Genomic DNA, 14,971 nt, shown 5'->3' on the forward strand with positions numbered 1-14,971 from the left:
CTCGTTTAGGCGAGAACAAATTGACATGAGATGAGAAAATGCGCTTTTCTGGTTTAGTTTTGGATCGAGCAGAAAGGTGTTTCTTGACATTATGTACTACTAAATTAATCATTAAGGAATGTCATCCGCATCTCGTGGGAGCATATGAGCGGCTGCTCCTTTTCGATACGTGATAAAGGAAATCAAGAAAACGCCCGATCCGTCCCGTATTTTCAGCCCGATGTCTGCTACCCAATACCGCCGAATAGATTGTTTTTTGTTGACGAAAAGGAGGGTGTCTATGTAGCCCACCCATGTGAATGCTCGCTTAAGGAAAGACTAGTGTTCCAAACAAATGTTTCATGATAATGCTGGATGAGAGTGGGAAGTTCGTGTGAAGGTCGAGATATTCCAGCTGATTACCAGCCGCCGTTGGCCGAGTTGCCCCAGCCAGAGTTGCCCCAGCCACCATAGCCTTTGGTGATAGTAGCGCAAGTAGTCTGGGTTTCAACCCACTGTGTCGTGTAGGGAACTGCAGTCTCCTCTGTGCAAACCGACACAGTAGCAGAAGAAGTGACCTCTGGCACCTTGGTCTCCTCTTCGCAAACAGTTGTGTATGGCACCTCAATACAGGTCTCGTACGTGACTGGTTGCCAGATGACAGTGGTGACAGGCGTTGAGGTGACAATCTGAGAGGTTGAGGTCGATGTCAAGGTCTTGGTATATTCAACCGTCGATGGAACCCAGGTCGTGACAGGGTAATACACTGTCTTGGTCTCGTAGATCTCAGTAGTCACTTGGTAGACGCTGGTTTGGGTACACAACTCCGTGGAACAGGTGGTCTCGCATTCCTCCTGACCACCCCATTGATCAGAACCTCCACCAGGGGCGGCGAGTGCAGAGGAAGCAGCAAGAAGGGTGAAGAAGATCTTGGAAAGCATTTTGAAGTGGGTGCAAGAGCTTTTGATTGGTAAAATCAAGTAACGACTGGAGCGAGTCAAGTAGCCGCGAGGCAAGAGCGAAAGACTTGAGAATGTTTTGGTGATGTGAAGAGAAGAAGCTCGTTGGTGATATCCGGAGCAGGAAGGAATCAATGAAGTCTTTATACCTCACCGGCCGACATCAAATAGCTACTAGAATGGCTATGTAGAGCGTTACAGGCCATAACATGCTGATTTCAGATGCAGGCCGTTGGCCCATATCCCATGGTTCGGAACCATACCGTACACAACCAAAGTCGCTGCGCAAATGTCAATACGGTCGTGCATAAGCTCACCAACCATGTGAACTACGGAATAACAGGCCAGTGGTGACATCAGATGGGTATGTGTATGGTCTGTGTGTAGGTAATTGGATCCGTGGTGCAGTACACAGTATGCACGTTCGCTGAGCAACACTCACGCCTTCGAGGCCATGGGTACAGCCCTTACCGGCTTGGCAGCGAGGCTAAGCAAATCGTGAATAGGTCAAGAATACATACCCTATGCATGTGGATCGTTGCTATGCCCTGCGTTGTGAAACATTTACAGCGGGGCTCTGCTATTCGCCCAGCCTTGGAGCAGTGGAGAAAATCGGTGCTTGTTGGTCTACGCCGGCCTGGAGAGTAAGCAATAGATCGAACGCTAGGAAGTTAGGCCACGTTGGCCCCCTCCCAAGATGCCCAAAGATGCAAGCTTTGTGAAAACGGGCGGAAGTTCGGTTGGGGCGCAGCGAGGACATGGAAGAGCGTAGCTTGTTCATGGTTTGTTGCTCCACAGTCTTTTGCGCTGATCGACGAGCCACTGCAGGAACCTGCGGAACACTGTGAGCACCATGATGGTTGGCAGATGTTATGCGAAGAACAAGTATACGTCGAGGTAATTGGCCGTCGTGTTGTACCAAGACTCGAGCTGCAATGGAAAGCGTGGTTCTGAGAAGCTAGATTGATTAGGCCAGGATTGCAGAAGGAGAGAAAAGCTGAGCAACAACCAAAGGTACGACAAACTTGGCAGCAGGGGCCGGATCCAAGGACTTCTTCCGCCTGCCACGCTGACGGACGGTGGCAATCATGTCACGTTTCTGAGCAAGAAGAAGACGGGGCGAGAAAGGCAGAGCTGCGGCTGCAGCGTGGATGCTAAGCAAGGTTGGAAAAGTTTATTTTTAGACTCCACTACGGCCGGCGATTGAGCACCACTGTGCGGAGCGCGACCGAAACAGCGCACGTTAGGGAGAAAGGGAAACAGTTCCTCCCTTCCCGCGGCGCAAGAACGTGTTCGCGGTGAACCAACTTCTCTTGATTCGAAAAGGCTTTGTCTGTTGAGTTTAGGCTTTTCATTCGTCGATCAATTTGTCTAAGAAGGTTTTATTCTAGAAGTCTTGGAAGCATCAAGACAGAGCCACTTGCTGCCCCTAGTTGCACCGTTGAGAAACAGGCTCCGTCACGACCATTCTGCCCTTGCGTTGCACAAAGGCCGTCATGGCTCAGCACGTTATCATGAGAGCTGAACATGTTGTCTAACTTTCTCGCGACGTATCACTACCGCGACTTTTGCGCGTAGAGAAGTTGATCCCGCATCAACCTTCATGCGTTACAAACTCGTCTCGCCCACACTTGCAGCGTTGTTCTTGCTCACATGCATTTTCACCCGTCGCTAGAAACGGTTCGCCGGAAACTTTGGAAGGAGAAAGTTTGACCTTTGACAGCACGGATCGCTGTCACTGGCGAAAGCTACTTCGAAAACGCGCAGTTCGTGTCGATGTTACTTTGATCCACTTCGTCATCAGGCTCACTAGGCTTCGACTTTTCGTCATCGAAATCGATTTACCGTTATTCTTCGTCAAGATCCCGAACAATCGTAGGAGTAAAATGGCTCCGGAACATGCTCCCCGAGCATTTGGTCCTTCAGTCTTCGGTGATACTCCGTAGGACCACGCATCGACTTGATGCCGACTGGCACCTGTGTGGCGCTACGTCAGGAGAAAGAAAAGTGTCTCTCCTCATCACTAAGCTGTCCGAAATCATCCCGTATCCGAAATGGCATGATATCGTCAGCTCACATGATCGCTGAGTCGGCAAAGGTGCTGATGGGCAATGTCTTACTTGTCCAAAAAGCAGAGCCGTGATGGTCAATGTCGCCCGTTGCACCCGTGTCTCGGCGCTGCTCACCTGATCGCTACAAGCATGTGCTGGCCTGATCACTTTACTGCGGAATGCAAAGGAGCGAGTCTTGAATGCGGCACTTTATTAAGTGGAGACTTTGAAGCATTACCTAATAGAACAGGATGCCGAGTTTTACCTGTATCGAAAACATCTGCAAGTGAGACAGGCGAATGTCCTACAGTATTAGCACCGTCTTGCGATCAAAGTAGCGGGGGCAGATGCTCCCATTCCGAATAGCTCTAAAATTGCTCAGTGCCTGGTTCGGCAAGACATCCCTGATCCTGATAGGCATCCCGTGCTCTTCTTGAAATTCGGTTGTCGATTATAGAAGTATTAGACACTACTGTCCAATGGCCCCTCTGTCGGCCAGAATATGCGCCAACAGCTCGTGTTTATTAAGGACGCTTCATGAACGTGGAATTCGGCGACATACTTAGGTCTGACGACATCCAACCCTCATATTATAGATCTTTGGAACAGAAGAGGGCAATGCAATTGCTTTGATGCGTGTTTGACGGAACGAGGGCAGCAAAGGACGTTCAAGATTCTGTCACCGTCGCCCGTCCATCCTTTTTTCTTCGGCGACAAAACTTGAGAACGAAGAGCCTAATATAGTGGTATCAATATAAAAAAACCTCAGTTCTGCCCAGTCCTGTATTCTAACCAGGCTTCTAGGCCATGAAGAAAAGTGTATCCAGGAAGTTCTTCACTGTTATCATACGACATGCCATCTCATTATGTCCCAAGCTGTGCTTGATCGGTTTCATTTCATTCCTCCGGAGATCGACTCGCGTCCTGCAAAATCTTCGATCTCTTGGTAATCGTCGTGAATGCTGCATTTATGAGGCTTTCTATCATTCAGTAGAATCTCGCTTCTCGAACATAGAATGAAACTTGTTATGTTTCGATTCTGCCCATCGTGCTCACTTTTACGGCAAGGCTCCATGCGGTACACAACATGATCATGCGACCTTGTTATCCGAAATTCTACATGTTTAGGTCGACATCTTGTCTTCATCGACCAATGCTTCCTATTGAATCATGTAGTGGCAATACGACCTGATTCCCGTCCTTGCTTTCTTCATTGTTGATGAAGATGAAGGAGCCGAACACGATCGCGGCACCAAGCCAGTACCAAATGCTAGAGTATTGCGAGTCCAGAACCATCTGGCCAAGGAGGGCTAGAGGAATGGTCATGCTTAAGCCAACTGTGACTATCAAGGGGCTCGTAAGCAGCATTGAGTACGCCCAACAGAAGTCAGAAACAAGAGAGCTTAAGGAATTTACCTAAACACTAATTAGCTCATGATCATGTTGGGGTTGGAGAATTTCGCATACGATGATAATGGTCAGAACTTTCCCGCCCGGAGGTAGTTCCCAGGTCTCAATTCCGGTCAAATGTAGTATGATGAAGCAGGGCCAGAGCAGAAGGACATTGAAAAGACCAACTAGGCCAAAAAACAACGGCATGTTGACTCTTCCCTCGTCGCCAATCCTCTTTTTCATTACTACAGCGTAGAGACCGTACAGAACGGCGCTGAACAGTGCCATTGTATTGCCAATCGCCATCTCTCCTGTAGATTTGTGTGGGAAAGTGCCACGGTTCTCATCGCTCGCCCCGCTCAGGTCGATACTAGAAATCAGAACGATGCCGGCGAGCGATGCCAGCACGCCGCCTAGCTTCTTGACAGAAAAGCGTTCAACTCCCCACATTGTGCCAATGAGCAAGGTCCAGATGCTGCTTGTGGATGTGAGTATGGTGCTGGATGCAACCGTAGTGTACTCGAGACAGGCAGCCATGAAATAGTTGGCTGCGAACCACAGAAATGCAAACTCCAGACTCAGCCGTGCCGTTTCAGCAATGCCCAGTCTTTCGTTAACCATTTCGTCGCTCAGAACATGCGAGCCGACAGGATCGTCATCCAGAACCATATTCTCTACAGCAGAATCGGAGCGTGGTGCATCTTCGTGATATGCATCACTTGGCCCGTCAACTGAATCACCGTCCTCTTCACATTCATCGGTAGGTTTGACCATGGAGTAGCCAGTGTAACCCCCCTGGGTCGGTATCAACTCTTTCAAACTAGCTATTTCGGCCGGACTCTCGTACAGCTTCCGTATCATGATTGGGATGAGCGGGATGACGAAGAAACTCGTGTTGACATAGGTGACGAAGAACGGCTTCGAGTACGTGTCATCGGCGAATATTGTGCTCGCGAGGAAGTTGCTCGCCGTCCAAAGGAAAACGGTGCACATTAAGAGGAAAATGCCCAACGTGTGTCGCCATTTGCTATGCCTCCATCTCTTTGCGCTGGAGAGATCATCTCGTAGCGTGTGGATCGAGGAGATGACAGATTCGGCTCTCGTCGTCACAGGCTCGAGAAACGCGGGACTCAAAGACCGAGCGATACCGCCGCTATTGTCTAGAGAAGGCATGTCGATGATGACTCGGCCCTTCTCCCACGCTTTCTCTCACTCTCGCACACACATACACACAACACACACACACACACGCTCTCTTTCTGTCTCTCTTCAACGAAGAGGCACTCTGTCGCTTGCGTTCACCAAGAGACGCAGAGGGATATCATATCAGGAATCTCGTGTCTCCAACTAAATTGTCTTTCAGAACTGCAGACTAGAGAGCAAGTAAGAGGAAAAGACCGCGCTGCGCATAGAAAGGGCTGCAAGCTCTCGTTTGAAGTAAACGTTCGTGAGACGACGCTTCGGTTTGCCGTTTGATCAGGACCACCTGATAGGGGGATACCGGCATGTGAGTGGTTCGGGGTTTACCCCTGCGAGAAACAACGCAAAGCCACTGATGACCATCACTCGATGCTACATTCAATGCGCGCGTGTTGTGCGCAGCAGCAACCATGGACCATGATTGCATGCTAACATAGTCATAATTTTCGTTTGAATACAGGTTGAGACAAAAATCTATAAGCTCGAGAGCATTTCGTTGTTTGGACCTGCAATGCGGCGAAGCTTCAGATTGCGACTCTACAGCAACACAAAATCTCACCTCTTCCGGTGGATCCGAAACCCTTCAGTGAAAGCCTGAAACTCCGTATGTGGTATCTGAAATGTGGTGGAAATAAAGAATCCTTATGTACACGCAAGAACCCCAACCAATCTAGGCTGCATCGCAGGTGGACTTCAGCAGCAATGTCGACTACACCGTTGATATATGCGCCCCTTGATTGGTACAACATCGTGAACGCGGATGGCTGATTGTTGGAACCACCAAACCTTGCTATTATCCAAATGTCAAGACACTGCTGAGTTGCAGTGCTTCTTCCTAGCAAGCACAACTGTCGTTCTCATGTTCTGCACGAATATTGATCGGCTCAGGGTAGTCGTTGCTAAAGTCGCCCGCCTCTTCCTGTGCAAGAGCCTGCCGTGCGATTACTGTGGTCTTCTCAGCAAGTGGCTTCTTCTGAAACGAAGATTGATTTTACCTTCGAATGCCTGTTCTACGTTGATTGCTTCTTTCGCACTCGTCTCAAAATATGGTATGCCGCCTTTTGAGTTACAGAAAGCCATGGCTCTTTTAGCAGAGATCTGTTACCCGTCAGCACATCTCTCCTTGCAATTGAGGTTTTCCAATTTCCTGACCACTCGCTTCGATTCATCTACATCCACCTTGTTGCCTAGAACAACCTGTATGCAATCAGCTTCCACTTCGAGAAAGCCCAAATTTGCACACGCACAAATGGAAACGTCTCTGGATCCATAGGGCTCGCCTGTATTAAGAACTCGTCGCGCCAGCTGTCTAACGTCTCAAAGCTCTTTGAGTTGTTCACGTCGTAGACAAGCACGCAGCAGTCAGCGCCTCTGTAAAAGGCAACACCGAGTGACTGGAACCGTTCTTGTCCAGCTGTGTCCCAGATCTACATTCACAAATCAGCCTCTTTCGCATCCTCTCCGACAGAGAGAAACATTTGCACACCTGCATCGTCACAACGCGATCGTCTACTAGGACTTCTTTGGTGAGGAAATCAGCACCGATGGTTGCCTTGTAACTCGCCGAGAACTTCTTGTTGACATATTGGTTCATCAAGCTCGTCTTGCCCACACCTGAGTCGCCGAGGATCTGTTTTCGATATAAGTAATTCGAATGGTAGGCGAAAAGTACTGCCACAAGCACATCTGTTGTTGCGACAACGGCGCGATGATAACAGTGCCTTTTCAGTGGCTGGTAGCAGGTCAACGTACAATTATCTTGAGCAGAACCTTCTTTCGAGACGCCATGTCGTAGGATTATTTGCTGTGTAACGTTTGTGGGCGGCGTTGGAATGTCTGTCGGCGCTATCTGGTGGCTCTTTGGATCTCTGAAGCAACTGTTGCTGGGATCAGAGAGAATGATGTAGGCTGGCATCCTTAGCTTCCTTACCCGAACCCGAGTCGCGTGGTCAGTGCGCTTCAAGCACGTGAGAGGCTGAGTGTTGCAAGTCATCGGCAAAGGACGGTAAAAATCCAGTCATCGGTAATGACATCAGGACCAAAAAAAATCACACACGATGTCTTTAGAATTCGTGAATAAGATAGTGGCCATTTTCCATACGTTAAAGTTCATTTAAAAAGTGGCAAAAACAGCTAAGAGACGAGCATTCCCATCGTACCGTTTGAGCAGTCTCAGCGTACATTTACATTCATAGTGTATATATGCATACTGTGATCAGTCCGAAAATTAGTCTATATACATCTCTGACATAACCAATGTATGCCAAGTTCCTGCTTTTATCAAGGACATCAGGTTTTCCCAAGGCCAGCTCCAAAATCGAAAATGCTAATGTGGGGTATCTTCATGGCATGATTAAGCCGAAGTGACCAGGACAATCAGACAGAAACAATCATGTAAAAGGAAATCGTGAGTCCGTCGTCGAATCGCTTGCGATTAGGTGCGGTTCATATGAGCTGCATCCGCAATTTGTACATCATCTTCCTCCTCTTCCTGTGGCTCGGAATCACGACGCTCGGGGGGACCGGATAGAAGATCGTCAGCAGAATAAACAAAGTGAGCTCGTGCAGATTGCGGACCACGTTCGGTCGACCGTGAGCGCGGCGGTGATCTCGTGCCCGAAGAAGACGCGCCTGTGCTCAAGAGCTGCTGCGTGTTCGGGTCCAGATGAAGCTCTTCAATTTGGCCACCCAAAACATTCATGTCGAAGTCCGTCATAGATGCATAATGAGGGGGAGACTCCGGCACATCTTCATAGACAGGAGGAGTTTCCTCGTCCCAGGAGACGCCAAGGCCAGGGCGCTCCGTGAGCATGAGATGGAACTGTGTTCGTAGTATGCGTGCAGCACCAGTAGGTGTGACCTGATTTGGCTTGTTCCGAGGACACCATTCCTCAGCAACGACCATTTCGACTACGAGATTGTGAGTAATCGACATGCCGTTGTTGGCCTCAGCGTCGCAGACAGGCTTCTTGTTCGGGTTAACGGAAGCGTAAAAGATGGCTTCAACATCGCCGGCATCCAAATTGTTCTTCCAAGGATTCCTGCGTTGATCAATCTCTCCCTCTCCAATAGTGCGGACATCTTCGTGCTTGATCCCCCTGCCTTGACCACCAATCTTCTCTGCATGCTTCGGACATGCGGGTGAAATCATCCTCTGTGTTTCTTCGATCCGCCAGTTCATCTTCCTTAACCGCCAGCGATTTATCGCGTCCTTTTTCTTCTCGGTCATACCAGATAGCCTGAGGCTTACTTCAAACTCGCCTATAGGATGAATAACCGGGTTCAATGTCACGCTCGCGGTGAGATTTGTTGGGGGGAAAATTCGTATCGAGTGTTTTTCATTGCCAGGAAGAATGGAACGGGACAGCTTGATTTCAAATCGATCGTTGGGCAAAGGTGTGAAACGACCATCCGAGGTCCGCTGGCACAAGCCAATGGTTTCGCCGGTGACAGTTTTGGCTTGGGCAACGAGGAAATACTCGACGGAGACAAGCGTACCTCTCGTGGTTGCGGGTAAATGGCCTGGAAATAGGTAGCTGATCGGAATCGGATGATCACCACGTCTCAGCCGGAGCCCCTCCTTGGCGAGATTGATCTTCTTCAGCTCCGTGACTTTCGTACTGCATTCTGGACAGTGAGGATGCACCGGCCGCTTGACCGTGGTCACACAGATGAAGCGCGCTTCCACGGACTCGAAGGTGAGTTCCGAGTCGGTAACATCGACGTGCAGCTGAGCTGAGAACAAGGCTCCAGTCGAGTTGGCTGGGATGTTGTACGCTACCTGAGCGCAACTGTCAGCAGCCGGCAAGGATGCAAGATTAGAAGGGCGAATGGATGGGACTCACCAGAGGCGGCGACTCGACGGTCAGCCAGAGCTTTGCAGGTTTGCTGAGCGCAACTTTCTGGGCGTTGGCGCTGGAACGGCGATCTGGCATCAGCTTGCCGCCAATGCTATGACGTTTTGCTGCATCCATGTGGTGCATATCTTCGACGTGGCCCAAGAGGCCGGACTGAACAGACAGCGTGCTTGTGGAGGGGCCTTTGGCAGCAACTTTGCGCAATTGATCCTTTATGCTGGCACCATCGCGGGTATGAGAAGACCTTCGAGCGACGAAGCCGAGCAGAGGCATTGTAGATGCGACAGGGCGCCAAGCGATAGCGGCACACAGACAGGACTGCTGTTGGCCAGACGCGCAGAATCTGGGGAAGGTCGGCAAGCGCCGCAGAGGCAAGGTGACGCAATACTGGGCGGCGAGACGACGTGACGGACGATGCAGTTGAAAAGGATCAGAAAGGTCGAGCAGCGGAAGGACAAAGACAAAGAACGGCTCTTCTCGTTCTTTGCAGAACGCGTGCCTGAGACAAAAAGGTTTTCGTGAGCTCTAGAAGGGCGACAGGACGCACCAGGGACGGCGACCCTTTTTCATGCTTTTCAGTCACCCGGCGCGCTGGCGTTTTCCATCAGCTACGGCTGGAAGGCTAAAGCGTTACGAAAGAAGAATTGAACGATTCGATGGTCCAGTTCGCACGCATGCCCCGAAGATCCACACGCGCGTCGAGCAGCCACCTCGACTCACTCTCACCGACATGCAGCAAGGCGAGACGACTAGCCTGAGCCATCCCCGCAGTCTTGTTTGTCCTTTTTTGCTGGTCATGAGGCGGGCCAGGGTGACGGCCAGCCATGCGGCGACCAGAATCGCGTCGCCTGATCTATTCTGGCGCTCGTGGGCAAACAAGTGCAAACTCGAATCGAGGCGTGCCCTCTGTGCGAACCAGCGCCGTCCGCTTCGGCGTTCGGTGCACAGCAGACGACTTTTGTTGTGGCTTTCTTCGACTTGCACGCCCTCACACACGCACCACCTCGCTTGCAGTCTGGCAGCACGTTTCCCTTCGCCTGTGCGGCTTCCCAGCACCGGCCTGCCTGCTCCGTACATGTACAGATGTCTAGATGTGCAAGACGCCGTCCCAGCCCTGCGAGAGAGGACGAGAGAGCAAGAGGCAGAGAGGGGGATGCGTCCACAGGATGCTGAGCGTCTCGCTTTGAGAATGCGCGCCAATGATGACAGGTCGGCATGGCGAGTGCCGTGCTGGCCGCAGGCGAAACTTTAGGCTGAGCATTACCGCATCGTGTCGCTATTGTCCATCGAGGTGTCGCCATCGTGATTACGGGTCTGAGGGGCTCAAATTTTTTTCCTCCATCTCCGAGGCCGCTAGGGCCAAATTCGGCCATCTCGCGCTGCTCTTGGAAATCCGTGACTAAGCCTTCGCGCCTTGCACCACCAGTCCTCGCCCTCGAGTCTTGCACACCTTCTTTCCGGTGGCCACGGCTTGCGATCGACTTTTCATCCGCGTGCAAAATTTCCATCCAGGGGTTGGGGAGCTCGCTCAAGTCCCCTAGCGACTACAGGACGGCCTCGTACCCAGCGTTACGCGATCTAGAAAATTCTGGAGCCTCTGCTGCACTCAACGGTAGGATCGTAGGATCGTTCCGAATATAGCATGACGCACCGTACCTGATTTGCGTTGGTCCAACATTTAACAGTGCCATGGCTTCTTTTTTTTTTCTTTCTTCTTTTCGCATCGAGTAATCATATCCACTGCTCCTGGCAGCTTCTGATTTCTGTTACTCTATCACACGTTTCATGGCCCAGCCTCGTGGTATGATCCAAAGCGCTGAGCGGCGATGTCCGCCATATATCTTCCTTCTCTGTCGCTATATATTCTACTTAGATTGGGTCGGTGGCGGTCGCGATCTCTGTGGGTCAGCCTAAAACTTTCCACACACTACCCTAGACCTTGAGTCACTCCTGCTTGTACTAGAGATCAACCGTCGAAAATTTTCTTAAGGCTTGGTGCTCCGGATGCTTTCTCCATTCACGACGTAGCGCTTCGAGTCTTGACTTTGTAGGGTCGAAACGGGCTTTCGCAACTACGCCTGCTGAACAACACGCGTCTCGATCCTAGGCCTCTCGATCACCGACCCTGTTTTACTCTGCGTCAAAGCCCTGGCAGCACTGAAAAGTATTGCATCTGTTTGCGAGAGAAGAATAGGAGCCGAGTGGCTTTCATTGTCACGTTATATGAAGTTCAATTGATGAAACAGAATCACGCACTTAACACCTATTCGCAGTGTATCCTCTTGTCCGCAAAGAAGAGTCGAATGCTAGAGGAGGACGGCAAAAATTTCGAGTTTGCTCCTCTATGCCTGTGCCCAAAATGATCAATTGCAATCCTAGTTGGGATCTCGCCACCAACATTTCAGTCTTTCGCACCTTGTCTATAGCCCGCATGTCCTTAAAAGTTTCTCTCGACTCGCTGGGGCCTCTGGTCGTATTATTCTGTTGTGGATTCTTCTTAGGCATCAGCTCAGCGTCTGTCCTTCTCTTCATTTGACTGCTTCATGTTCAGTCGTGAGTAAGACTCACTTGAAAATTAGACCTACAAGATTCCTGAAAATGATCGGCAATTTTCATGATACATCTGCCATGGATATTTACGCGAAATATGCTAGGAAAGCATAGGATCTTGGAAATTACTTCAACGCTACGAATGAAAGCAAGTCGCGGGCTTTTAAATGGCCCAAATTAGTCCAAAGGTTGTAGACTTGATTTTAGCTAATTCTCGAGCCAGGAAATATTTTGCCACGGTAAGAAAGGCCAGAAATTTGTCTACTTTGTTTTGCGCCGGAAGATCGAGCGCGATGTGTCCTTATCCACCCAAGACTGTGATACGGTTTGAATATCACGTGGATAAATTCATCATATACTGGCATTGTCAAGAACCCCCTTTCCCATGTATTTAGCATAGGATTCGATTTTTACGGTGTGACGCTTAGCATATGGTGCCGATACTCCTGTGTTACTCAACGCTGGGCAAATGATAAACTGACCAAAGATGTAAAGACATGATCTACGGAGTATGCAGTGTGATTCAATCTGCAGACGTCAGGCTTTATGAGCCTTCGATGTTTTCCCTGTCTAGTTCGCACAGCACAAACTGTCTAAACTCAAAGCCAATGACACTTCGTTGGCCTGTTTCGACGAATATGGACTACTACAGATCGATCAAGTATCAAGACTGAGTAATACACCTAGATACAGTACCATGGTCATCTACGTTGGTGTTCCAAGTTATGATTGTTGAGTTAAGATCAAACTCGGCTCTATCGTATCAGGCGCAATACATTACAGGACGGTTCTCCAAGGTCTGACTGCTGACAACATCATTATTCGAACCCAAGATCACCTTCTCGCCGCACACTTGTAGGTATGAAACACTGGCTCGTCCACTCTCATCTTCCAGCGCGTAGAAGAATAAGTCTAACAAGGCTTAGCTATCCAGCTCGGAAGGATGTTGGAAAGACATGAAACTTTATGTTTGCAATATGGTCTCGACGTCGGATAGTTGTCATAATCCAAGTTCCTCTGACAGATGCTGTACCACTGGGCAACTTTGATCAAAACACGCAGTTGGACGCTAGTGCCAAGCCGAGGCCAACGGACAGGGAAAACCAAGAGTCCGGTCGCACCTTGGGTTGTTGGTCCGTTAGGTATGTAAATTCAGATAGACACTGCCTTTCGAGTGCCGACTCCAAAGACAAAACATGATACCATTGGTCGAAACCGTGGAGGTCATTTTCCTGCTCCGGTGGTCGCAACACACGAGATGACTCTGCTAAAAGATCCTTAATTCTCAGACATCAAGCAATGGCTGTTCAGGTCCCGTTTCACAATGGAATGCTGAGGTCCCTTGAACATAATTAGGCTGTTCAATAATGAGAGACACCGAAATTAAAGTTTTACGAGCATGAGCTATGAAAGGATGCGCAGAGTCAAGCCTTCGCAGTGCCATGCCATCAATGTGGCAGAAACTGAGCAATATAAAGAAAGCATCTTTGCTGCACCCAGAGAACGCCAAGGTAAAACCCATTTGACAAAACCCTGTTTGACTGATACTACGTGATTTTCTATTCTTGACGGAGAAGACATCGAATGCTGAAGTTTTACGATTTCAAAATGCATCTGCGCCAGTCTTAGCAGCTGATATTCAAATCAGGGTCAGCGTCCTAAAGGTCAAGGAGATTGGTCCTCGCACAACGTTGGCAAGCGCTCGAAAGACGCCACAAGCTGCCTACTCGTGTAGGATTTTCAGTCCTGCCATTTCCTTGTCTAGTTGCATATCTAAGCTATCTAGACTGGACAAGCGGCGCAATCAGAGCGAGCAAATCGTGAGGGGTACTGGTTTCGCGACAAATCCCAGCTCAAGGCAGCACTTTGCAGGCTAAATGTCTCCGAACTTTAGTTCTAATACTCTTCAACCATGGCACGTTTGGCCCCCCCAGCGTCCCGCATCACAGCCTTTCGACCTCAGTACGATCAAAAAGTTACAACATGACAGAAGCCAAAGGTGAAGGGCCGCTTTACAAGGGTTCTTGTCACTGCGGGTTTTTCACGTACGAAGCCCGCATTGATCTGCAAAGTCCCAAAAAGAGCTTTAATGGTAAGCAGATTTCGAAGTGCAATTGCACCATCTGCCACAAGGTATGGACATATTCAGAATCGATAAGCCAACTTCCCTGAGCTGAATCCTATCAAGACCGGGGCTCCATTGATTGCGCCCGAGGATGGGACCTTCAAGATCATTTCTCCGCCCAAAGGCCGCGAGGAATTGACAGAGTACCATTTCAAAGAAGGCAACGTCCACCATTGGTTCTGCCCAAAGTGCGGCATCAAACCGTTCATCGAGGGCAAGTTTAACTTCGGGGATCAATGGTTTGAATTTCAACGTGTCAACGTGCTCACTATCGACGAGAGGGCGGATGGCAGTGGTATGGACGACTTACGAGAGCTGACCATTGGTTACTACGCAGGAAGAAGTAATGACTGGAGTCTTCCGGTCGCGGATGAGCCGTATCCAGGTGGCATCCGGTAGGACACGAGGCGAGGTGCAGATTACAGGATGCATTTGCGGCAGCCTAGCTTGATAGGAAGATATAGACAGACTCGGTTGGCCCCAAGGGATGTGTCCGGGTTGCCACAAAGCCAAAATATTTACAGGCTTGCCAGAGTAAAGGCCTACGTGCTGTTTGAAAAATCGCGGTGCAATATTTCGTACCATTCTGTACTCCTGATATCAACTCTAACACCCCGCCCCCCTGGAGTGATACAGTTGAACCATACTCCTACTTATCTCCTGGAACAAAACACAACTTTCCGTCACCGTAAGTATCTGTTACCAAACATCTGGACGTCTGTTTGGTTCCCAACGTGCCGGTTTTTCTCTTTTTTTCCAGTCATTATGCGAATCCATTTCCCGCCTTCGGAACAGAAAGTTCATGCCAATTTCAAGTATGTCGAGTTCAGCGGCCAAGGAGAAGGTAACGTTCAGGTC

The 14,971-nt window shown here is 49.7% G+C and overlaps 5 protein-coding genes across 8 annotated transcripts; 1 reads left to right on the forward strand and 4 right to left on the reverse strand.

Annotated features, from left to right (window-relative positions):
• Positions 1-57: 57 nt before the first annotated feature.
• PV09_05171 (uncharacterized protein) lies at positions 58-2,046 on the reverse strand. The gene has a single exon (XM_016358643.1). It carries the CDS (start codon positions 918-920, stop codon positions 399-401), a length of 522 nt encoding a protein of 173 aa, XP_016213744.1. The 5' UTR covers positions 921-2,046; the 3' UTR covers positions 58-398.
• Positions 2,047-2,208: 162 nt separating this feature from the next.
• Positions 2,209-5,847, reverse strand: PV09_05172. Of its 2 annotated transcripts, XM_016358645.1 has the most exons (3): positions 4,457-5,847; positions 2,592-4,405; positions 2,209-2,537 (listed from the first exon to the last, which is right to left on the reverse strand). In XM_016358645.1, the coding sequence occupies exons 1-2, from the start codon at positions 5,552-5,554 to the stop codon at positions 4,133-4,135; spliced, it is 1,371 nt and encodes a 456-aa protein (XP_016213746.1). In that variant the 5' UTR covers positions 5,555-5,847; the 3' UTR covers positions 2,209-2,537; positions 2,592-4,132. The 2 variants fall into 2 exon arrangements, with proteins under 2 accessions (XP_016213746.1, XP_016213745.1); XM_016358644.1 differs by having other exon boundaries at positions 2,209-4,405.
• Positions 5,848-5,946: 99 nt separating this feature from the next.
• On the reverse strand, positions 5,947-7,488 carry PV09_05173 (uncharacterized protein). Its single transcript, XM_016358646.1, has 6 exons — positions 7,334-7,488; positions 7,068-7,211; positions 6,829-7,008; positions 6,734-6,778; positions 6,577-6,679; positions 5,947-6,526 (listed from the first exon to the last, which is right to left on the reverse strand). The coding sequence occupies exons 1-6, from the start codon at positions 7,367-7,369 to the stop codon at positions 6,417-6,419; spliced, it is 618 nt and encodes a 205-aa protein (XP_016213747.1). The 5' UTR covers positions 7,370-7,488; the 3' UTR covers positions 5,947-6,416.
• Positions 7,489-7,652: 164 nt separating this feature from the next.
• On the reverse strand, positions 7,653-10,020 carry PV09_05174 (uncharacterized protein). Its single transcript, XM_016358647.1, has 2 exons — positions 9,427-10,020; positions 7,653-9,362 (listed from the first exon to the last, which is right to left on the reverse strand). The coding sequence occupies exons 1-2, from the start codon at positions 9,709-9,711 to the stop codon at positions 8,016-8,018; spliced, it is 1,632 nt and encodes a 543-aa protein (XP_016213748.1). The 5' UTR covers positions 9,712-10,020; the 3' UTR covers positions 7,653-8,015.
• Positions 10,021-11,170: 1,150 nt separating this feature from the next.
• On the forward strand, positions 11,171-14,664 carry PV09_05175. 3 transcript variants are annotated; one of them, XM_016358650.1, is made up of 4 exons: positions 11,171-12,136; positions 12,212-12,847; positions 12,915-14,121; positions 14,177-14,664. In XM_016358650.1, the coding sequence occupies exons 3-4, from the start codon at positions 13,972-13,974 to the stop codon at positions 14,510-14,512; spliced, it is 486 nt and encodes a 161-aa protein (XP_016213751.1). In that variant the 5' UTR covers positions 11,171-12,136; positions 12,212-12,847; positions 12,915-13,971; the 3' UTR covers positions 14,513-14,664. The 3 variants fall into 3 exon arrangements, with proteins under 3 accessions (XP_016213751.1, XP_016213750.1, XP_016213749.1); XM_016358649.1 differs by having other exon boundaries at positions 11,171-11,952; positions 12,018-12,847; XM_016358648.1 differs by having other exon boundaries at positions 11,171-12,847.
• Positions 14,665-14,971: the final 307 nt, after the last annotated feature.

The sequence above is a fragment of the Verruconis gallopava genome, assembly GCF_000836295.1.
Source record: "Verruconis gallopava strain CBS 43764 unplaced genomic scaffold supercont1.15, whole genome shotgun sequence".
Classification (NCBI taxonomy): Eukaryota; Fungi; Ascomycota; class Dothideomycetes; order Venturiales; family Sympoventuriaceae; genus Verruconis; species Verruconis gallopava.